The following is a 17,789-nucleotide window of genomic DNA, read 5'->3' on the forward strand; positions in this document are numbered from 1 at the left end:
GAAAGAAAAATTTATTTTAACGCCTGTTTATGAATAATAGTAATATTAATATATTTAAAATTAAACAATATCTTCTCACATAAATATCAAGATTTTACATATACATATGTGTATGTGTATTAATATTAAATTAAAAATGTGTTTGTATATCTGTTCAGTTTCTACCGTACTTTTATATTTGAACTAACATATTTATTATATTATATATCCCATTAATCAATGTACTATTATTGTTTTTATTAAAATTGTGTTCTTTTATGAGGAAAAATCTAAAATCTGATTAACACTACACATATGTAAGTATCATTCGGCACTTTCGTGAATATTTGATAAAACAAATTTACTCTTGCATCAATTAATTTCGTTTACTAATCTACTTAAACGTCCCCCTCCATATTTAGAATACGTATCGATCGGTCGCTTCTCAATCACATTAAAAAAATAATTAAAACAATCTTTACATTATTAAAATATACAATTATAATTATATTTAATTTCCAAAATCTCTTTTAAAAAGCAAATAAAATAAATTTTATGTACATTACGTTACGTTTATATATTAAATGACTATGTAAACTTTGCCTTTACTTCCCTCCTGAGAATTTTTCCAGCTGCAGACTTTGGTATATCGTCTACAAATACCAAGTCGCCTAGTTTTTTATAGCTGGCTACTTTGTCAGCTACAAACTCTTTAACGCTCTCGACAGACGGCGACGTTCCAGGTTTTTTGATGACAAAAGCCTTCGGAGTCTCACCGTGACGAGGATGTGGCACACCGATGACAGCCGCTTCAGATATATCAGGATGAGACCTTAAAATCCCCTCTAATTCAGCTGGGGCAACCTGATATCCTTTGACTTTTATCAACTCTTTCAGCCTGTCGGTTATATAAAAAGCGAACTCTTCATCATAATATCCCAAATCGCCAGTTCGCATCCAACCTCCAGGTCTGAATGTTTCTTCATTAGCAGCGGGATTGTTGTGGTATCCTTTCATTACTTGCGGACCACGCACCCAAAGTTCACCAACCTGCAAATGTAACAAGAAAAATATTTTAATAAATTGATATAGTGAACAAATAATAAAAAAAACAACAAAAATAAATCAAATCATTTGATCGATTATCAAACTTAAATAGATGATTGTAAATCATGACTAGAAAATGTGTAATTACAACATCAATCATCATTAACCCTTTGCCCGCGGCAATAAATATAGCGAAGAACGGTACGCGGCACCTTTTTCGCGAATTTGGCAATCGAGTTTTCGACCTTAAATACAGATTTTAATATTTACTCAAGTAACCAGATATGTTAATTAACACATAAAGTATTATTTTAAACAATAAAATACATAATATATCTCGTAGTTTTGGCTTAATTTTCAAATAATCATTCTTCATACAATTGAGACGTATCGTCTCAATTGTATGAAGACGTGACGTCACATAAACGAGGTTTCAGTATGGTTCCACAAAAAACAAATTTTGACTGGTATATATTCATTTTAAGAAAATTGAATAGATGGCATTCAACTCTCAGTAATATATTCAACCAATTTTGAACCTTAAAACAGTTGAAATAGGCGCATATAAGCCTCAAAATCCCGTGCAAAGTTCAGAAATTCTATGGAAGACAGCCGCGCTACAGACTTGTCGCCCAAAACTTCCATAGAAGACGGCCGCGGGCAAACGGTTAAGTACAATTTATCTTGTTTATATAATATATAGCATAAGCCTAGAAATTATAGCCATTATTTTACAATGATGAAGTCAATTTGATGTATAACAATCAGAAAAGAAACAAATTATTGGTATGTTTCATACATTTACTAAGCATTTAAAAAAAATACTAAGCAAATTCTTACGCCATTAAAAAGGTTTTTAATGACTTAAGAAAGTACGCAATTTATCATCATTTACAGCCATTCACCATCCACTGCTGGATGAAAGCCTCTCTAACGCGCCTCCGTTCATCTCTGTTTTAGGCACCTTTCATCCATCTCACCCCACACATTTTTTAAATTATAATAAAAGTATATATAAATCAATCTCTTCGTTCTGAAATGAATACCTCATTTGGTCCCATCACTTTATCGTGATTATCCATGTGGACTATTTTAGCTTCCGTATTCGCCACCAGAGAGCCTACGGATGCAAAATTTTGACTACCACTTTCTTGCATACACACAGTCGGCGATGTTTCTGTAAGTCCATAGCCTTGCATCACCGCCACACCAGACTGAAATCACACGAAATTGTACACTTCAGTAATTATAATCGTTTTAAAAACGCTTCAAAACTTGAATCGACTCATTACCCCAGTTTTGTCTAAGAATCTGTCGACATCGGTCGCTGCCAATGGTGCAGCTCCAGACATGATCAATTTAATGCTATCCAGATGAGTATGATTCACTTTAGGATGTGAGCTCAAAAATAGCACTGTAATAATAGTGTAGTTTTAAATATGTGTTCAAATCTCCAAAATTCAACCTGTGAATGTCCTTACCGATGGAAGGAACAACGAATAATAAAGTTCCTTTGTATTTAGCTTGAGCATTCAGATATGTTTCCGGATCGAACTTCGGCAAAGTGACAATTTTCAAACCTAATGACATTTTACTCAGCAGAGACACTGTTAATCCGTATATATGGAAAAATGGCAGAACGCACACAGTAACATCTTGATGTGTAGCTAAAATTACAAAAATATGATTATAATAGTTTTATGTGTGTGTATGTATTATGAGGTGTGATTAATGAGGTGGTGAATATAATGATCAAATCACCGTGATTAACCAGACTTAAGTCTCCAGCTGAATGTTCAAAAATTACGCAACCTCATCTCACAGTTGTAACACATGTCCTCGAGACGAATACTTATAAACCCGCGTCAAGTTATCCGGAACGTCCGAATGTACAAGAATAACATCACTTAGCTGCACAACAAACGACCCCACGGTCACGTATCGAACTAAAATATATAAACCAGCCCCAGACGCTAGAGTGGGCCTCTGGAGTTCAGCCAGTCCACTTATTCGAAGTCCAGCAACTAGCTCCTTCGTACATAAAATAATACAAACTTGTATTCTGAACCAACAAAAAAACTTAATTTCAAACACAAACGTGTTTACATAGGCCGGGACACTGGTCAACATACCTTCTCGCCCTATATATTTTTTTTTCACTTTTTCCCCTCCTTACCTTACTTAGCCTGTCTCCTCCCAACTACCGTCAGTCCTACACTTTTCCTCACTAATCATCATCAATCGAGTCATCTTAAAATCGTCTTCAGATCATGCCCCAACTAACTAGCTTTCCATTATTTCCAAGATTCCCTCAGATATTTCCAGTTATTTTAACCGGAGACCAAAATTCCCATTGTTTTTCTTTCAAGCTATTCTTCTTGGATAACTTTACTATCGGATTACATTCTCATTAGATTGTCATTCGCAAACTGCAAGGTCATTAAAAACGTTCGCAATCAAAGCACCGATAATTTACAAAAACAACTATTATATCTAATTATAGATAAATCCTAATCATTAGTTTGTGTTATTATGCAATCACACCACATGTGAGTATATTACATATATAAAATGATTATATATTATACCAGTAGTTGGAAGTATAACTGATAGTTTTTGCTCAGCCTGTTGCAGACAAGTCGCCACTATGTTTCTATTCATTAACTCCACGCCTTTGGGCAATCCAGTTGTTCCACTTGAATACGGCAAAAACAAAGTATCGTCTGGTGTTCTTCTGACGCTTCTCAAACACTGTGTGTCTTCGTTGAAATTTTCAGCAAACTCTGCAAATTTTATAGCACCGGGCGGCAGACCGTCTTTCGATTCCGTCACGATAATATGAATCGGTTGTTTCAACAATTCAATCGCTTGTTTAACCACATTGTAGCATTCCGGCGACGTGATGATAACTTTCGCTTTGGAGTTTGACAGCTGAGTGCTGACTTCCTCTGAAACGTGAAAGATTTGATTTTTGATTTTTAAATGCTTTTTATTATTACGAAATTATGTTCACAATACATCTTATATCTATTTTAATAGCTACTGATCTACTGATCATTTTCTATTTTACAATTTAATTTAATTTGGTTAGTAATCATAGTATTATATTATTCTAATGTTAATCTACAGCATAATAGGAAAAAGAGCTCAAAAACCTATTTACAATCCTTATAAATGCTCATAATACATCTAATACATAATATTAATTAAAGACTCACTAAATTCGATGACCTAAAGCAGATTGTGTTTAAGTAATCTGTGTTTATACCTGAAGGGTATAGACATTTTGTAAACGTGAAAGATGAGAGATTCAACAACCGATGAAGAATGTCTTGAGAACGAATCATAAAGAGTTATTACCGGCCGTGTAGATGGGATTGACTGTGGTCACTATGCAACCAGCCTGAATGGAGCCAAGGGTTGCCAGCGGAAACTCCGGACAGTTTGGCAGCATCACAGCGACGCAATCACCGTCTTGAAGTTTCAACTTGTTCCGGAGACAAGCGGCGAAGGCTATGCTCATTTTGTATGTTAGGGCATATGTATAGCCGCGTCCTGTGATACCACATACCTTAAATATGATACAAAAAAAATTGTTACAACAGGTACATATATCATTGTAATTATGTAGATAGTAAAATACTATCGGTTTTTCATTCCAAATTGACCCCTTTTCATTTCAAATTGACCCTTATTCATTTCAAATTGACATTCAAGAGAGAAATTTGAAATGAAAATGGGTCAATTTGAAATGAATAAGGGTCAATTTAAAATGAAAATGGGTCAATTTGGAATGAAAAACCTGTATTAATCAAAGCCATAGATTTGGATAAAAATTCTTTTCAAAAGTCAGCATTGTCTGTAAGAGACTACCATACATACAGTGACCATATTTTTTTAGAGAAAATAAAGGACATGTAAAGAATCGTTTTATAACTTACAAAATGCTTTATAAGTTTATAACATTTATTATAAAATATGTATATAAGAAAAAAAATTGAATTTTAAACTATCATATTTATAAACATTACTGAAAATTAAAAGACATTTACCGCTCGAATTAGTAGGTTTAGATAGAAAAAAATATTGACATAGAAAACCAATCCTTACAAATGTGGTAAAGTGAAAAATTAGTGAAATAACTCCATTACATCATGAGAAAAAATTATAAAATAAAGTACATTTTTAACTTTTACATTCGCCAAATAATCAATTTTAAAACATCTATTGATTTCAATACTTACCTACATACGAACTTTTGGTATAGCAATACTGAGAAAGCCAAAAAACGCTTAAAAGCTCATATTTCATAGGCAAAAAGAAACCAACTAAAATCATTGTTATATTCAAATTCAGTCTTCAAACATAGCAAAGGCTGATTAGTCTTTTGAGAATATATATATATATATATATATATATATATATATATATATATATATATATATATATATATATATATATTTTTTTTTTTTTTTTTTTTTGTTGCTCAGTGTTATCAATACAGATTTGATAAAATTAATGAATCACACGTATCTTTAAATAATTCGACGTTAATATTTTTGCAATAGCCGATATTACAAAATAAAGGACAAAATGACAATTTTAGAATATAAATAAATCTAAAGGACAGAGCAAAAAAATAAAGGACTATCCTCTTAAAAAAGGACGTATGGTCATCATAACCATACAGTGCCTTTCCCAGTAATTAAACTGTCATTGACAGTTGAAACAGACCCATTTCTAGAGCTATCATACTATAAATCATGTACATAGTAAATTGGACTCTAACCACCAATTGATTGTTGATCACCTGTTATCTTTAAAACTGATAATGACAGCTAGCTTCCAACCATAAATCATGAGCAAAACTTTTATAGCACTAAACTAGCAATAAATAATATATAAGTCAAAGTAGTTGAGTTGAAAAGTCAACAGATATCTTACAATATATGTACATTGCCAGCAGTTTGGCTTAATGGTGGCGTATATAATTAGCACCACTGAGACGGAAGGTTCGAGTCATCGTCAAACTGCTGGTTAGGTTTGGGGGTTTTGTGACTCCAAATCGATCGTTTCTCTATCAGAGTTTGCCAATTTTATCTGATCATTGCTGAAACGGTTCCTGAAAAATTGGTATTAGATCATTTCCTGTTGTCACAAAAATCTGTCTGTGTATAATTTGTATAAATTATGCACAGTAATCTGAAATCTATAGATATCTCTATAGACATCTCTATAATTTCGTATTTATTATATGTATGAAAATTGTACACAAAATCTAAAAATAATCCATAAATGTCTCTATGATTATTATTTCTGATTAATTTTTATATGCTATGTATTCTGATTGTATATGTACATATATTGTATTTCTGACCGTTAAAAACGTACACTCGTCGCATTGGAGCAATCTGTAATGACGAATGTATATTTATTGTAACAATAAAAAAATAAAATAAAATAAATAAAAATAATATGCATACTTGTTTTGAAACGATTTCAAAACGAGTAACATAGTTACTACTACACAACAACAAATTAACAATGGAAAATAAATAAAACAAGCGGTTTGTTCTCAATTTGAATCTTAAATGTGTATTATTCTACCTCGATGACTGTTAGTCACATGGAATTATTAAAATACCCTCATTATATCTCATCCCACCGTGTCTGGTCGCTTTACCCAGCACGCGACCTTAATAGCACAAACAAACAGTCACGAGCACTGATGATTTCTTATTCATTCCCTTGCTAGATAGCCACAATTGCATGTTCCTATATGAAATTCGAGGTCCTACAATCAACTATCAACAATCAATTGGTAATACATACAATCTATCCTTCAATTTGAATCTCCAATCACGATAAGATGGCACAAAGAGTCAATGAAAACAAATTAATCAACTTACTACAGACGTCTTGTCGGGCCACTTGTCCAAATCTGCCCACACGAAATCAGCAAACGTGCAATTCGGCACTACAATTTTAGGATAGCTGGAGATCACCACGTTCTTTTCCGTCGGATGGTGAAAGTGTCTGTTGAATACGCTCACAATTTTAGATCTATTCTGCAAAATGCCCCTCTGTAAAGTGTGTTTTGTGAGAACGGCCCTTGCTAAAGCTCTCCCCGTGCTCAGCATCTTCGTCTGAATCATCTTGGGAGACACTGATTATCCGCTGTAAAATAACCGCAATGTTACATATGTACAAATGGCATCAGAAGTCAGTAGTGTTGTAAATCATTATCGCAACATCACATGTTTATACAACTTATCAGACGCACTGCAAATAAAACATGATCTGTGCAAACAATAACTATATATATACATATACGTACATATGTATTACATTAGAGTCGATAAATAACATCAAATGTGTTAAGCCGTAAGTATAAATATATAAATATTTATTGCCAAGTCGCCATCTTTAATAATTCTCGCAAAATAAATAATACAATTATGTAGAATCAGCAAATCAGACTCAATTGAGGATGTCATTTCAGTCAGCACTGAAACGACCTTCGTCGAAATTGGTAGACGATTACGAATTTACAGAGACCATTCGTATCAATGATGTTTTATGGCACCATACTTTGTTTTCACAAGCATATCGCTTAAGATAATTAAAATCATTATATACATACATACATAGCGTGGTTAAGTGTGAATTTCACACCATTTTTACTGTTTTCTATAACTTACATATACATATCATAGTATAATACATGTATAAATTCAATAATCGCACGCAAAAGCTGCTCACAATGGAAAAAAAATACTAAATAAGTTTTAAGAATCGACACATGAATCAGCAATGATTGAAATTGTACACAAACATATTGAGACCGATGCGGTGCAAGCGATCGACAAGCGCCAGACAGACTGAACCACAGATTAACTGTACGTGTACCTTATGCGTGCGCACTGCTCGCACTTACACTAAGCGAAATCTACCCGAAGTCCCGACATACCTACCCTGTATACGTTCTGTGCTTCTGATACTTTAGTTCCGAATTTTGCCTTATTAAACTCGCCAGAAAGATCCAACTCAATTTTAATAATTGCATCTGTGCACATCGAAAGGTTACTCGTCATCTTATGTGCAATCTATCATTCGTGAAGTCGAGAATTGCGTTTAAAGCAGCCATCCAGTTAATCTGTGGTTCAGTCTGTCTGGCGCTTGTCGATCGTTTGCACCAAACCCATTGAGACGGTTCAATACAAAACTGTCATCACAAAATACAATCTACTGATAATCCATTCCCGCTTTCAATTCTTTCACTCCGGAAAGCAAATGAAAATAGTCATTTTGACTTATTTTTGAATTTCTCAATGTCAAATATTTTGTTTTCACAGAGCAAAAATTCCAAAACATATGTATACTTTTTTTGTTTGGTCTATTTAATCGCAGCCACTGACCGTTGGAACAAATTTTTTGAAGATATTACGAAATAAATTAACTGTCATTTTTATCTACATATGTATAAATGTGCGTACATATTACATTTTTCAGTTTTTTTTTTAATATTTTCCTACATACTTTATATGTGAAAATAATAAATCAAATGAAAAAAAAGTATTTGACCCGCGTTAACAAGATAGTACCTTATAAAGTCGCCTTTACAGATGTACTGCGAGTCGTTTACTATAATATCTGAAAGATGCTGTCTAAAGAACTGCTAAAAGATTTTTTTTCATAATTATCTCACACATACAGTACACATTATCTATTAGCTACCCATTACAAATTCAATCTAATGTAATTTTGATTTGCAACCCATAAGATGAGAAGCGCTGCAATAAAAATTATTCCTAATATTACGATCAATCAATCTTATCAGACGTATTTCAATGATCTGTGATCATTTACTAGATATTTAGAGTTAATCCAATGATTGTGGTTTTTTTTTTTGTAACGATTTGAAAACGATTCGATAAACATGTTATAAATTGATAGATAAATAAACGACAATTAATTTATCAGATTATTTTAATAATTTCGTCATTTGCTTTAATCCACAGTTGAAACATTATCCGTTTAAATCTCAAGATGTATTGTTATTATATTGCATTTTTAGACAGCAATTCCTAGAATCGCATCGAAATTGAATTTTAAGACTTACATATTTTAAACTTTTTATTTCTACGTTTTTAATAAACGAGTAATAAATTAAAATAGTTATCTTCCAAATCTAAGTCATAAATAAGAGAAATGCTAGGGTATACGTTCAAGGACAGTTGAAATAATATAATTTTAATAATTTCAATCTCTAATTACAAACCACCTGAGATCTTCCCGAAGACCCTCCTAAGACATCTGTAGACCGCTGGTGAAGAACCTTTGATTTAAGAATTAAAGAGCTGATTCTTTCTTCGGGATAAGCCTTTTTATATGATTATAAAGTGCTAGCTATGCAACTAAACGTCAATATGAATCGTAGCGAAATATTATAAATGCTATTCGTACACAAATGTACTCAATATATATAAGATATTTATAAGTATCGATCACCAATGCAGTTCAAATGTACATATGTACATTTTTATGTACGTAAATAGCATTTGTAAGTATACATTCAAACACTACCGTATCAATTATTCAAATTCCATGTTCTCGAGGTGAAATCACTTACATATGTATAGGTACATATATGAATGAGGGAGAATTTCATTATTTTTAGCGTTGAACTTTTAACCCACAATCCACAAGCTATATATATAAAGTAGAGGTCCAAAAAAGAAAACTTTTTAATAGACAAAGCTTCGACATTGTCTTCTAACATAATTAACACAAATGAAATCATTAATTAAAGTTATAAACTCTTAAAGGCAGGGGCGTCATAAAAATAAAAATTTAAAATTCATATACACTTATTTTTTTTAATATATTACACCCCCCCCCCCCCCTTAGAAAGTCATTTCTTACTGGTCAAAAATTTTGCCCAGTAAGAAATGACACCCCAACTTGAAGGGAAAAAAACTACTTTTATTGTACAAAATATATTAAACCAAACGCAAACAACCATTATTTATTATATAATAAAATATACTGCCCAAAAAAAGGTATGAATAGTAATGAATTCTTTATAGATTGATATGTTATAAAGGTAAACGGACTACTAGTCATATGTGAACCAGTCACAGGACAATCGGTCACACGTGATCACCCGTCACACTAAAACTGGTCACACCCTAAAATCGGTCAACCAGTTTTCTCGTGACCAGTTTTACTGTGACGGGTGATCACGTGTGACCGATCTAGAGCGACCGGTTATCCTGTGACCGGTTCACATTTGACTAGTAATCACCGAACCGTTATAAAAGACTAGCTGAACCCACATGCATTACAATGCCAGAATAAGGCATGCAATTCCTGTTCCCTTTCCCTTTCCAATAACATTTGAAATTATGGCGTTGCAATGCCAACCATTCCTGTTTTCCCGTCCGTTTGATTTTTACTTTACGGAAACTATCGCGGTCATGCACACAATAACTCATGTGAGTTTCGTCGTAATCGGTTGAATAGTATAGGATATAGCAAACATGATAGACAGACAAACATCGATTTTTATATAGATATATGTATATATAGGATTGTTATGAGTGGTACGTAATGTTGGCATGCGTGCGCGCAAATGACGCTTGACCTGTGAGTTCTGGACGGGACGCTCGAGTGATAGCACTTGTAATGTATAGCTGAATCCGACATGCGTTGCAATGCCAGAATAAGGCATGCAATTCCCGTTCCCGTTTCAAGTGATGGTTGGAGCTCAACGTCGTGGAGTAATGTCAACCTGTTAACTTGGTTACCAACAAACACATTTCCTTGACTACGCAATGGCGCTATCATACTTTCGCGTCGGTAAAATCGTAATTAAGAATATTATTATTAAGAGGTTTTTTCCCGTTTTTTTTCACAGTAATCTTCCCGGACATGCATACAACAAATCCTGAAAGTTCCATCGTAATCGGTTGAGTGGTTTAGGAGCCTATTCGAGACAGACAAACAGACATTCAATTTTATATATTATATAATATATAGACTAAATAAATATATTTTTTACTAGTAAATGGCAGCGAAGTAAACAAAATGTATTCAAACTGCAATCCAATAGTTGTGATCTAATTTTTTAAGTAATGTTTTCAGTTTCATTTAATTTCATCAAAAAACTCATTTCCTTTCTCACAATTTCTTTGGTTTTTTTTTCTTCTGCATATGTTCCTTTTTCAAACCGAATTCAGTTTTATTTCTTATTGAAGTTAACTGAAGCCTTTCTTTTACTGACAACTAGTCTTTGGCGTTGGCTAGGTGCTCGTCAAATCAAGAATTTGCAAAAAAATTGCAAGATTGAAAATAGCAATTGACATTAGTGAACTATTTTTTGTGCCAAAAACATCGTCCCAACGCCGATCTTTGCTGATAACACACATTTAATCGTAGATGGAACTACTGCAATAAATCTACTACAACTACTATGGAATCTGAAACTGGTAGATTTACTACATCTTCTTTGTAAATCTGTTCTATAATTCCTATTATGATTTTCATGATTGTATTTTTTTTCCTCCTGGCTGAAGCACTGGGTCGGACCAGTGTCGCCAGAAGATACAATAAAGGAGAGTAATGTGATAAAACATAGCAAATATGTTTTGTTGATTTACCGGCAAAAGTAATAATTTACCGAATTATTTTTCGGGCCATTTACCGGAAATGGACTCCCTAGTATGTACATATGTAAGTAAAAAATCAGATAACAATATTTTGACGGGCAGGAATATCACTGAACTAACAGACTGAAGCTAATAATAAAAAGGTTGAAAAATACTTACGAATATGTAAAAGAAAGCAAGTGTACCTGTGTAATGTATATATACATATATTGTGAAGATAAATTTGAGCAAGACTAAAAAAGAACGGTTCGGTGGTTATTGGTCACAAAGCGCTGGTCACTAAAATCTCTATAACAGAAAATCTGGCAGCCGAAAAGTCCATCATACTAACGATAACTATCATACTAACGAGTATTCCGTATTCGCGATTTTCATGGCAAAAATTGTCTTTTGGGCGATCGCAATGTGACTAATAATCCAATTACTAAGAGAACAAGAGTAAAAAAAAATTTTCCTGAATTGTAATCATAAGTGAAGTATAAAAGAGGTATGTAAAAAGACTAAAAAGAGAGCAAGAGAGGCTAAATGGTGGAAAACTAACAATAATACTCGTGTATATTACAAATATATGTGTATTTTATAGGCATAATCTTAGATTTTAATATCTACGTGTATTTACTAAGTGCAAATATATATACGTGAAAAAATTCAAATTAAAAAAATCTAAATATAAAATCTTAAAAGTTATGTGATACATATACATACATACTACATATGTATGTGCATATACATAATACATTCATTGGAGCCCAAGGCTCGTCGCGAAAATCCCAAACTATAATTATACATATACATATATGATTAATTAAAATGTATCACATTCTAATTGAACGAATTGCGATGTTTCAATCGAACGAATTCAATGCTTAAAATAACTAATCAAAGCGCTGCTTCTAATATTTAAGAGCTGTAGAATTGAAATCTGAGCCAAAAATATAATGGCACTGACTCTAAAGGTTTTTTTTACTTTTTAATATTTTTTAATAAATTTCAAACTTTGCTATTAAATAAAAACACATAATTAAAAAAAGTTTACAATAGATGACATACAATTTCGCATATATCAATATTTATCGATCTCGATTTACTGGAATACAGTGAATTTTTCGATGGCTTTTTATACTTTAAAAAATTTCAAAAGTGTAAAAAAAACTCGATTCTGAGAATATCCATTTGCAGTTTTTCAAAAGAAACGTATTTACCAAAGATATTTTTGAAATAAATACATATTTAGTATCTTTGAAGGTCAGATGAAAAGTAAACATTCTCTATAACTGGTTCTGTGTTGGCATAAAGTACATATGTACTAAGAAATAGAAAGTTTGCACTCCATCATTAACCCTTTGAGTGCTGACGTCTTTTCTGTTGAAAGCCCGCCACGCTGAAAATTTCACCAACATTTCCAACTAGAATCATTTAGAAATCCAATAGAAAGCAGGTATAAAAATTGTAGCTCATCCAAAGAAACCCTAGATCACTACCCTAGATAGCTACCGCCGAGGATTTCAAGTTTTGTAAAGGTGTGTTTAGACTCTCTAATATATTTTGCAACAATATAAAATAAAAAAAATAAGTCTATTAATGAATGTATTTTTCCAAAACTAGGTCCATCTTCTTCATTGTTGTTAAAATTTAATGCTCTCAATCTAAATGCGAAGCCAAAATCTAAAATACCAGTCTTTATAAACGTTGACAAATGAATGACATGGATTACACGACCCATGTTCAATGCATTTTTTTTTCAATGCTGCCTGGAAAGGCTTAACGGATAGAATTCTTGTTTACTTTGTACATGCTCAAAATACAACGCCTATCGGCGTTTTTCAGGCCCATGGACTTGGTCGGCATTCAAAGGGTTAAATCGGTTTGGTGACTACTCCGCAAAACGATCTCGCGCACGTCTGGCACCGAAATATTTTATCAATCGAAAGCTATGCACGCGAAATATTGTACTAACGAGAACTCAAGTGCCAGATGTTCCGCGATCGAGATTTTAAAAAGGTGCGCGAGATCACTTTTTGCGGAATAATCCGTCTACCCATTAAATCATTAAAATAACACGAATTTTTGGAAATTGAAACACCGTAACTGTCAGTTGTCCTGTTCATAACCTCTCTGATACTGTCAAATTACAGAAGCAAATACATACATAAATTTTACAGTATGTAATCTGATAAGGATGTTAACAGTCAAATCCAACAATAATGATTCAAAACTGAGTTATGAAGAATTATTGTATGTATGAATATTATGTAGATCCCAATAATTTATTTCAATCTTTAAAACGCTACCCAGATTAATTGAACCTTGTAGACATATTTTAAAAATGCTTTAAGGACGCGACATGCAACTGCATTTTTTTTAAATAAATCTAAACTCGATTAAGATGCAGTCGAATTGAGTCAGGGTGTAGTTTTAAACGACACAGCCCTGACTTGTCTCAGTCTCAGTTCAGGGATACGTAAACATGATGGGAATAAATGTATAAAAATTTAAACCGTGCGCAGTTCAATAAGTTTATCTAATTAGAGTGTGTTGTTAGACGGCTCAAAGCACAAAAAATCAAAAGTGAAAAACAAATATTATCATGCGATAGTAGAATCTATTTTTGGAAATTCAAGGATTTTAAAACTGGGTGGAAAGCGGGATTGGCCGTTGTAAGGAATTTTACCTGTCATAAAGTTTTTGCGGAATAATCACCGAACTTACTTATGCTTCTGATGTGTAAATTGAGATTTGATAATAAAATTGACTCACCAGAATTCTTAGCTCACTGTAAACACTACCAGCCGGCAGAAAGCAACGCACATAACTGGAATTCAAGTGGCTTTACAAACATGATTCACTGTAAATTCGCTTAATTCAATTCGCCGAATACAAGTATACCGAAGCAAGTAGGTCGAATATCAAAATACCGACGAGTATACCAAATTTCATATTTACCTAACCTCAGTCGAATACAAATTGGTCAAATGAAAGTTTTTTTACGTTGACGGATGGCACTTTTGCATTGATAATTTCAAGATTATTTAAAACAAAATAATATCGGTTTCAATGGTGTTCTATTTTTAAATTTATATTCTATTAATAGATAGTATATTTAAAATTATTAATTATTTATTATGAATTGTCAATCGTGGAAATTGTAGTGGTCTGTCTATTATATGTACATGCGTTTTATTCTCAACTTCTTTTAATATTGATGATTGGAAAACCAATTTTAATATATTGTTGCGTAGGGGTGGGTGGAGGATCCAAGTAAAAGGCCAACAGTCGTTTCACAGCATTTATTGATGATTAAGGAGATACACGCACTGGCAGTGCTCAGTCCAGAATGACATGATATCGCCTACGTACCGCCTTATAAGGGGTAGATCTCTCAGGACGTCTAATCTGTTTACCTACTGTATAGTCACGTATTCGGATATGTATTCCCACGGTATGATAAGTGCAATCATTGTTTAGCATACTTGCACTTAGCCTGTCGCTAATCCTTGAAACCACTTATACCGGTCGCACGGTATGCACTTAGTTAATCCGTTAACAGATATCCGTTAGCAGATAACCCTTGGACGGTCACATAGTCTCTGGGATTCTATTCGCTTAATCCGCGGCGTAAGTAACAATATGTACATTATTTGTGCACAATAAATAAGGCAAAAAAAAAATCTGTATATCTTTTTTGATTCCTTTTTATTTTATTCCGTTTTATTACTTTATTTTATCATAAATTTTATTGTAAATATGTACAATGGTTGCTATACAATATATTATAGTATATAGCAAAAGGTAATACAAAGCTACAAAAGCAATTAATTTTTTCAATGTCCTTAATTTAGTTCACTCGCCGTAAGGTGGGAAATACTTTTTAAATCTTCTGTCGGGCGCAATATGGTGTATATATGGCAAATAGCCCTTAAACTCTATGTTTAAGGGCTATTTGCAGAGAAATGTTATAACATTTCTCTGTCTATGTTACTACGCCATCTGTTGATATCGCGTCGAAAAAATATTATATAATTAAATTTACTACTATTGGTTTGAAACTCGGCTACCACTGTTTTGAAACTCGAAATTCGGTGAATTTGTCTTTCGATATAAATATATAATAGAATTTCGATATAATAGACGAATTTACCTTTCGGTCTACAGATTTTCGGTGAAAGCGTTATTAGTGGAATAGCATTCGGTGAATGGATTTAGGTGTATTGCATTCGATCAATTTACCAGCTCCCTACAAACATTATGAATTCATGACCTCAGCACAAGTTCCCAATATGCGATCCCTACTAATGTAAATATGAATGGTGTCGTTATCAGTATTTCTGAAACGGTGATATTGTGGAATGAATCTGATATTTGATAGCAGAGCTGTGGAGTTGCTAAATAAAACACGACTTCGGTTCAGTTTGCGGATTATCCGTGCTTGAAAAATATTAATTATATTTTTTAAATTAATTTAATTTTTTTCTAATATGATTATGAGACGCACCGATTGATTGCGACCGTAATCACGCGTGTTATTTGAGACAAATTATGTCAACAGAAATGTTTTTCGTTCCATTTTTAAATGTCTTTTACTATTGCGTTAATTCTTTTAGTCGCTTTTGATCAGCGAAGAAGTACATAACAAGTGCGTGTATTCGGAGCAGATTTTTTCGTAACATACGTACATATGTATGTTTAATTATTTTCAATTGCTGATGAATTTTGCATCGAATTTCGAGAATATTTCCAAAGAGAAAATTTGCAACCCGATCAAATCTATAATGCAGATGAAACAGGCCTGTACTGGAAGCGCTTACCGACAAAAACCCTGGCTTCAATGAGAGAAAAGTCCGCTCCTGGACATAAATCGTCCAAAGAAAGGATAACTGCCATGTGTTATGGAAACGCAACACAAACTCATAAAATTAAACTTTTAGACTATTGGGAAAGCAAAGAAACCTCGATCTTTTAAGGGAGCTGAAATGAAAAATCTTCCATCGATCATTATAGTCAGAAAGGGGCATGGATGGACACTGAGATTTTTGATGATTGATTCAAAGAGAAATGATGGACTTATGGTTACAAATGTGACATCTTTGATTCAGCTCATGGACCAAGGTGTTATATCATCAATGAAATGTATTTATCGTCAAAGTCTTCTGAAAACTCTTGTTGAGGAAGATGGCAACCTGATCAATTTCTGGAAAAAAATTACGATATTGGATGCTATACGCGAAATTCGTCAAAAGCAAAGCTTGTACGATCATGGAGAAAGATTCTTCCTGACATGGTAACAGATTTAGTGGATTCTGAAGAGAATGAAGCAAATGATATATCTGAAATATGAGTATTACTGAAAAATTTAAAATGTTTTGAAAACGTGTATAAGGAAAACGTCGAGGAGTGGCTCAATGATGATTTAAGTGATCCAGGTTTTAAACGCATGAATGATGCAGATATCATTTCAAAATGAGAGTGACACTAGAAGTGAAGAAGATACCAGTGGTTACATTAGTCATAAAACGGTACAACATATTACTAACTACTAACGGCCACTTATCTTTTTAAATATGAGCGTTTTTCTTAATAAATAATTAGTATCAAAATTATGAAACAAAAATTTGTGTTGTAAATATGAGATTATATTCGAAACCGAGTCAAAATTTGATGATTCGGATTATCCATGTTTTTCAATTATCCGTGCTCTTCCTCCCCAGCATTAGCCCGGATAATCGAGAGTATACTGTAGTAATATTGTAAAAAATATGTAGAATGTGCTAATATGTAGAATGTGCTAAATATACGAGTATAGTAACCTGATGTAAATAATAAACTTTAAATTTTGTTTTTTCAAATCTTGTATTTTTAAGAGATTTTTTGCTAATGAGGATAATATTTTAGAGACAGTGCTAAATAGTTTTATTTCGTAATTAAAATTCATGTTTAGTCATTAAGTAGTTTTACCATATGTTTATTGTTTTTTTTACTGCATTATACATTTACAATATACGTATTTAAATTTGATTCGAAATTATAAAAATAGTTTTTCAAAACGAAAGCAATGTTCGATACAAATTTTTTTTGCCAAACGAAGTAAATTAAATG

General features: G+C 32.8%; 1 protein-coding gene across 1 annotated transcript; it reads right to left on the bottom strand.

Annotated features, from left to right (window-relative positions):
• Window positions 1-14,510, bottom strand: LOC143922544 (uncharacterized). Its single transcript, XM_077445813.1, has 8 exons — window positions 14,454-14,510; window positions 6,936-7,203; window positions 4,387-4,597; window positions 3,615-3,974; window positions 2,508-2,693; window positions 2,319-2,440; window positions 2,073-2,240; window positions 1-1,029 (listed from the first exon to the last, which is right to left on the bottom strand). Exons 2-8 carry the CDS (start codon window positions 7,179-7,181, stop codon window positions 568-570), a joined length of 1,755 nt encoding a protein of 584 aa, XP_077301939.1. The 5' UTR covers window positions 7,182-7,203; window positions 14,454-14,510; the 3' UTR covers window positions 1-567.
• Between the last annotated feature and the right edge of the window lie 3,279 nt (window positions 14,511-17,789).

This window comes from Arctopsyche grandis, chromosome 2 (genome assembly GCF_051622035.1).
Source record: "Arctopsyche grandis isolate Sample6627 chromosome 2, ASM5162203v2, whole genome shotgun sequence".
Taxonomy (NCBI): Eukaryota; Metazoa; Arthropoda; class Insecta; order Trichoptera; family Hydropsychidae; genus Arctopsyche; species Arctopsyche grandis.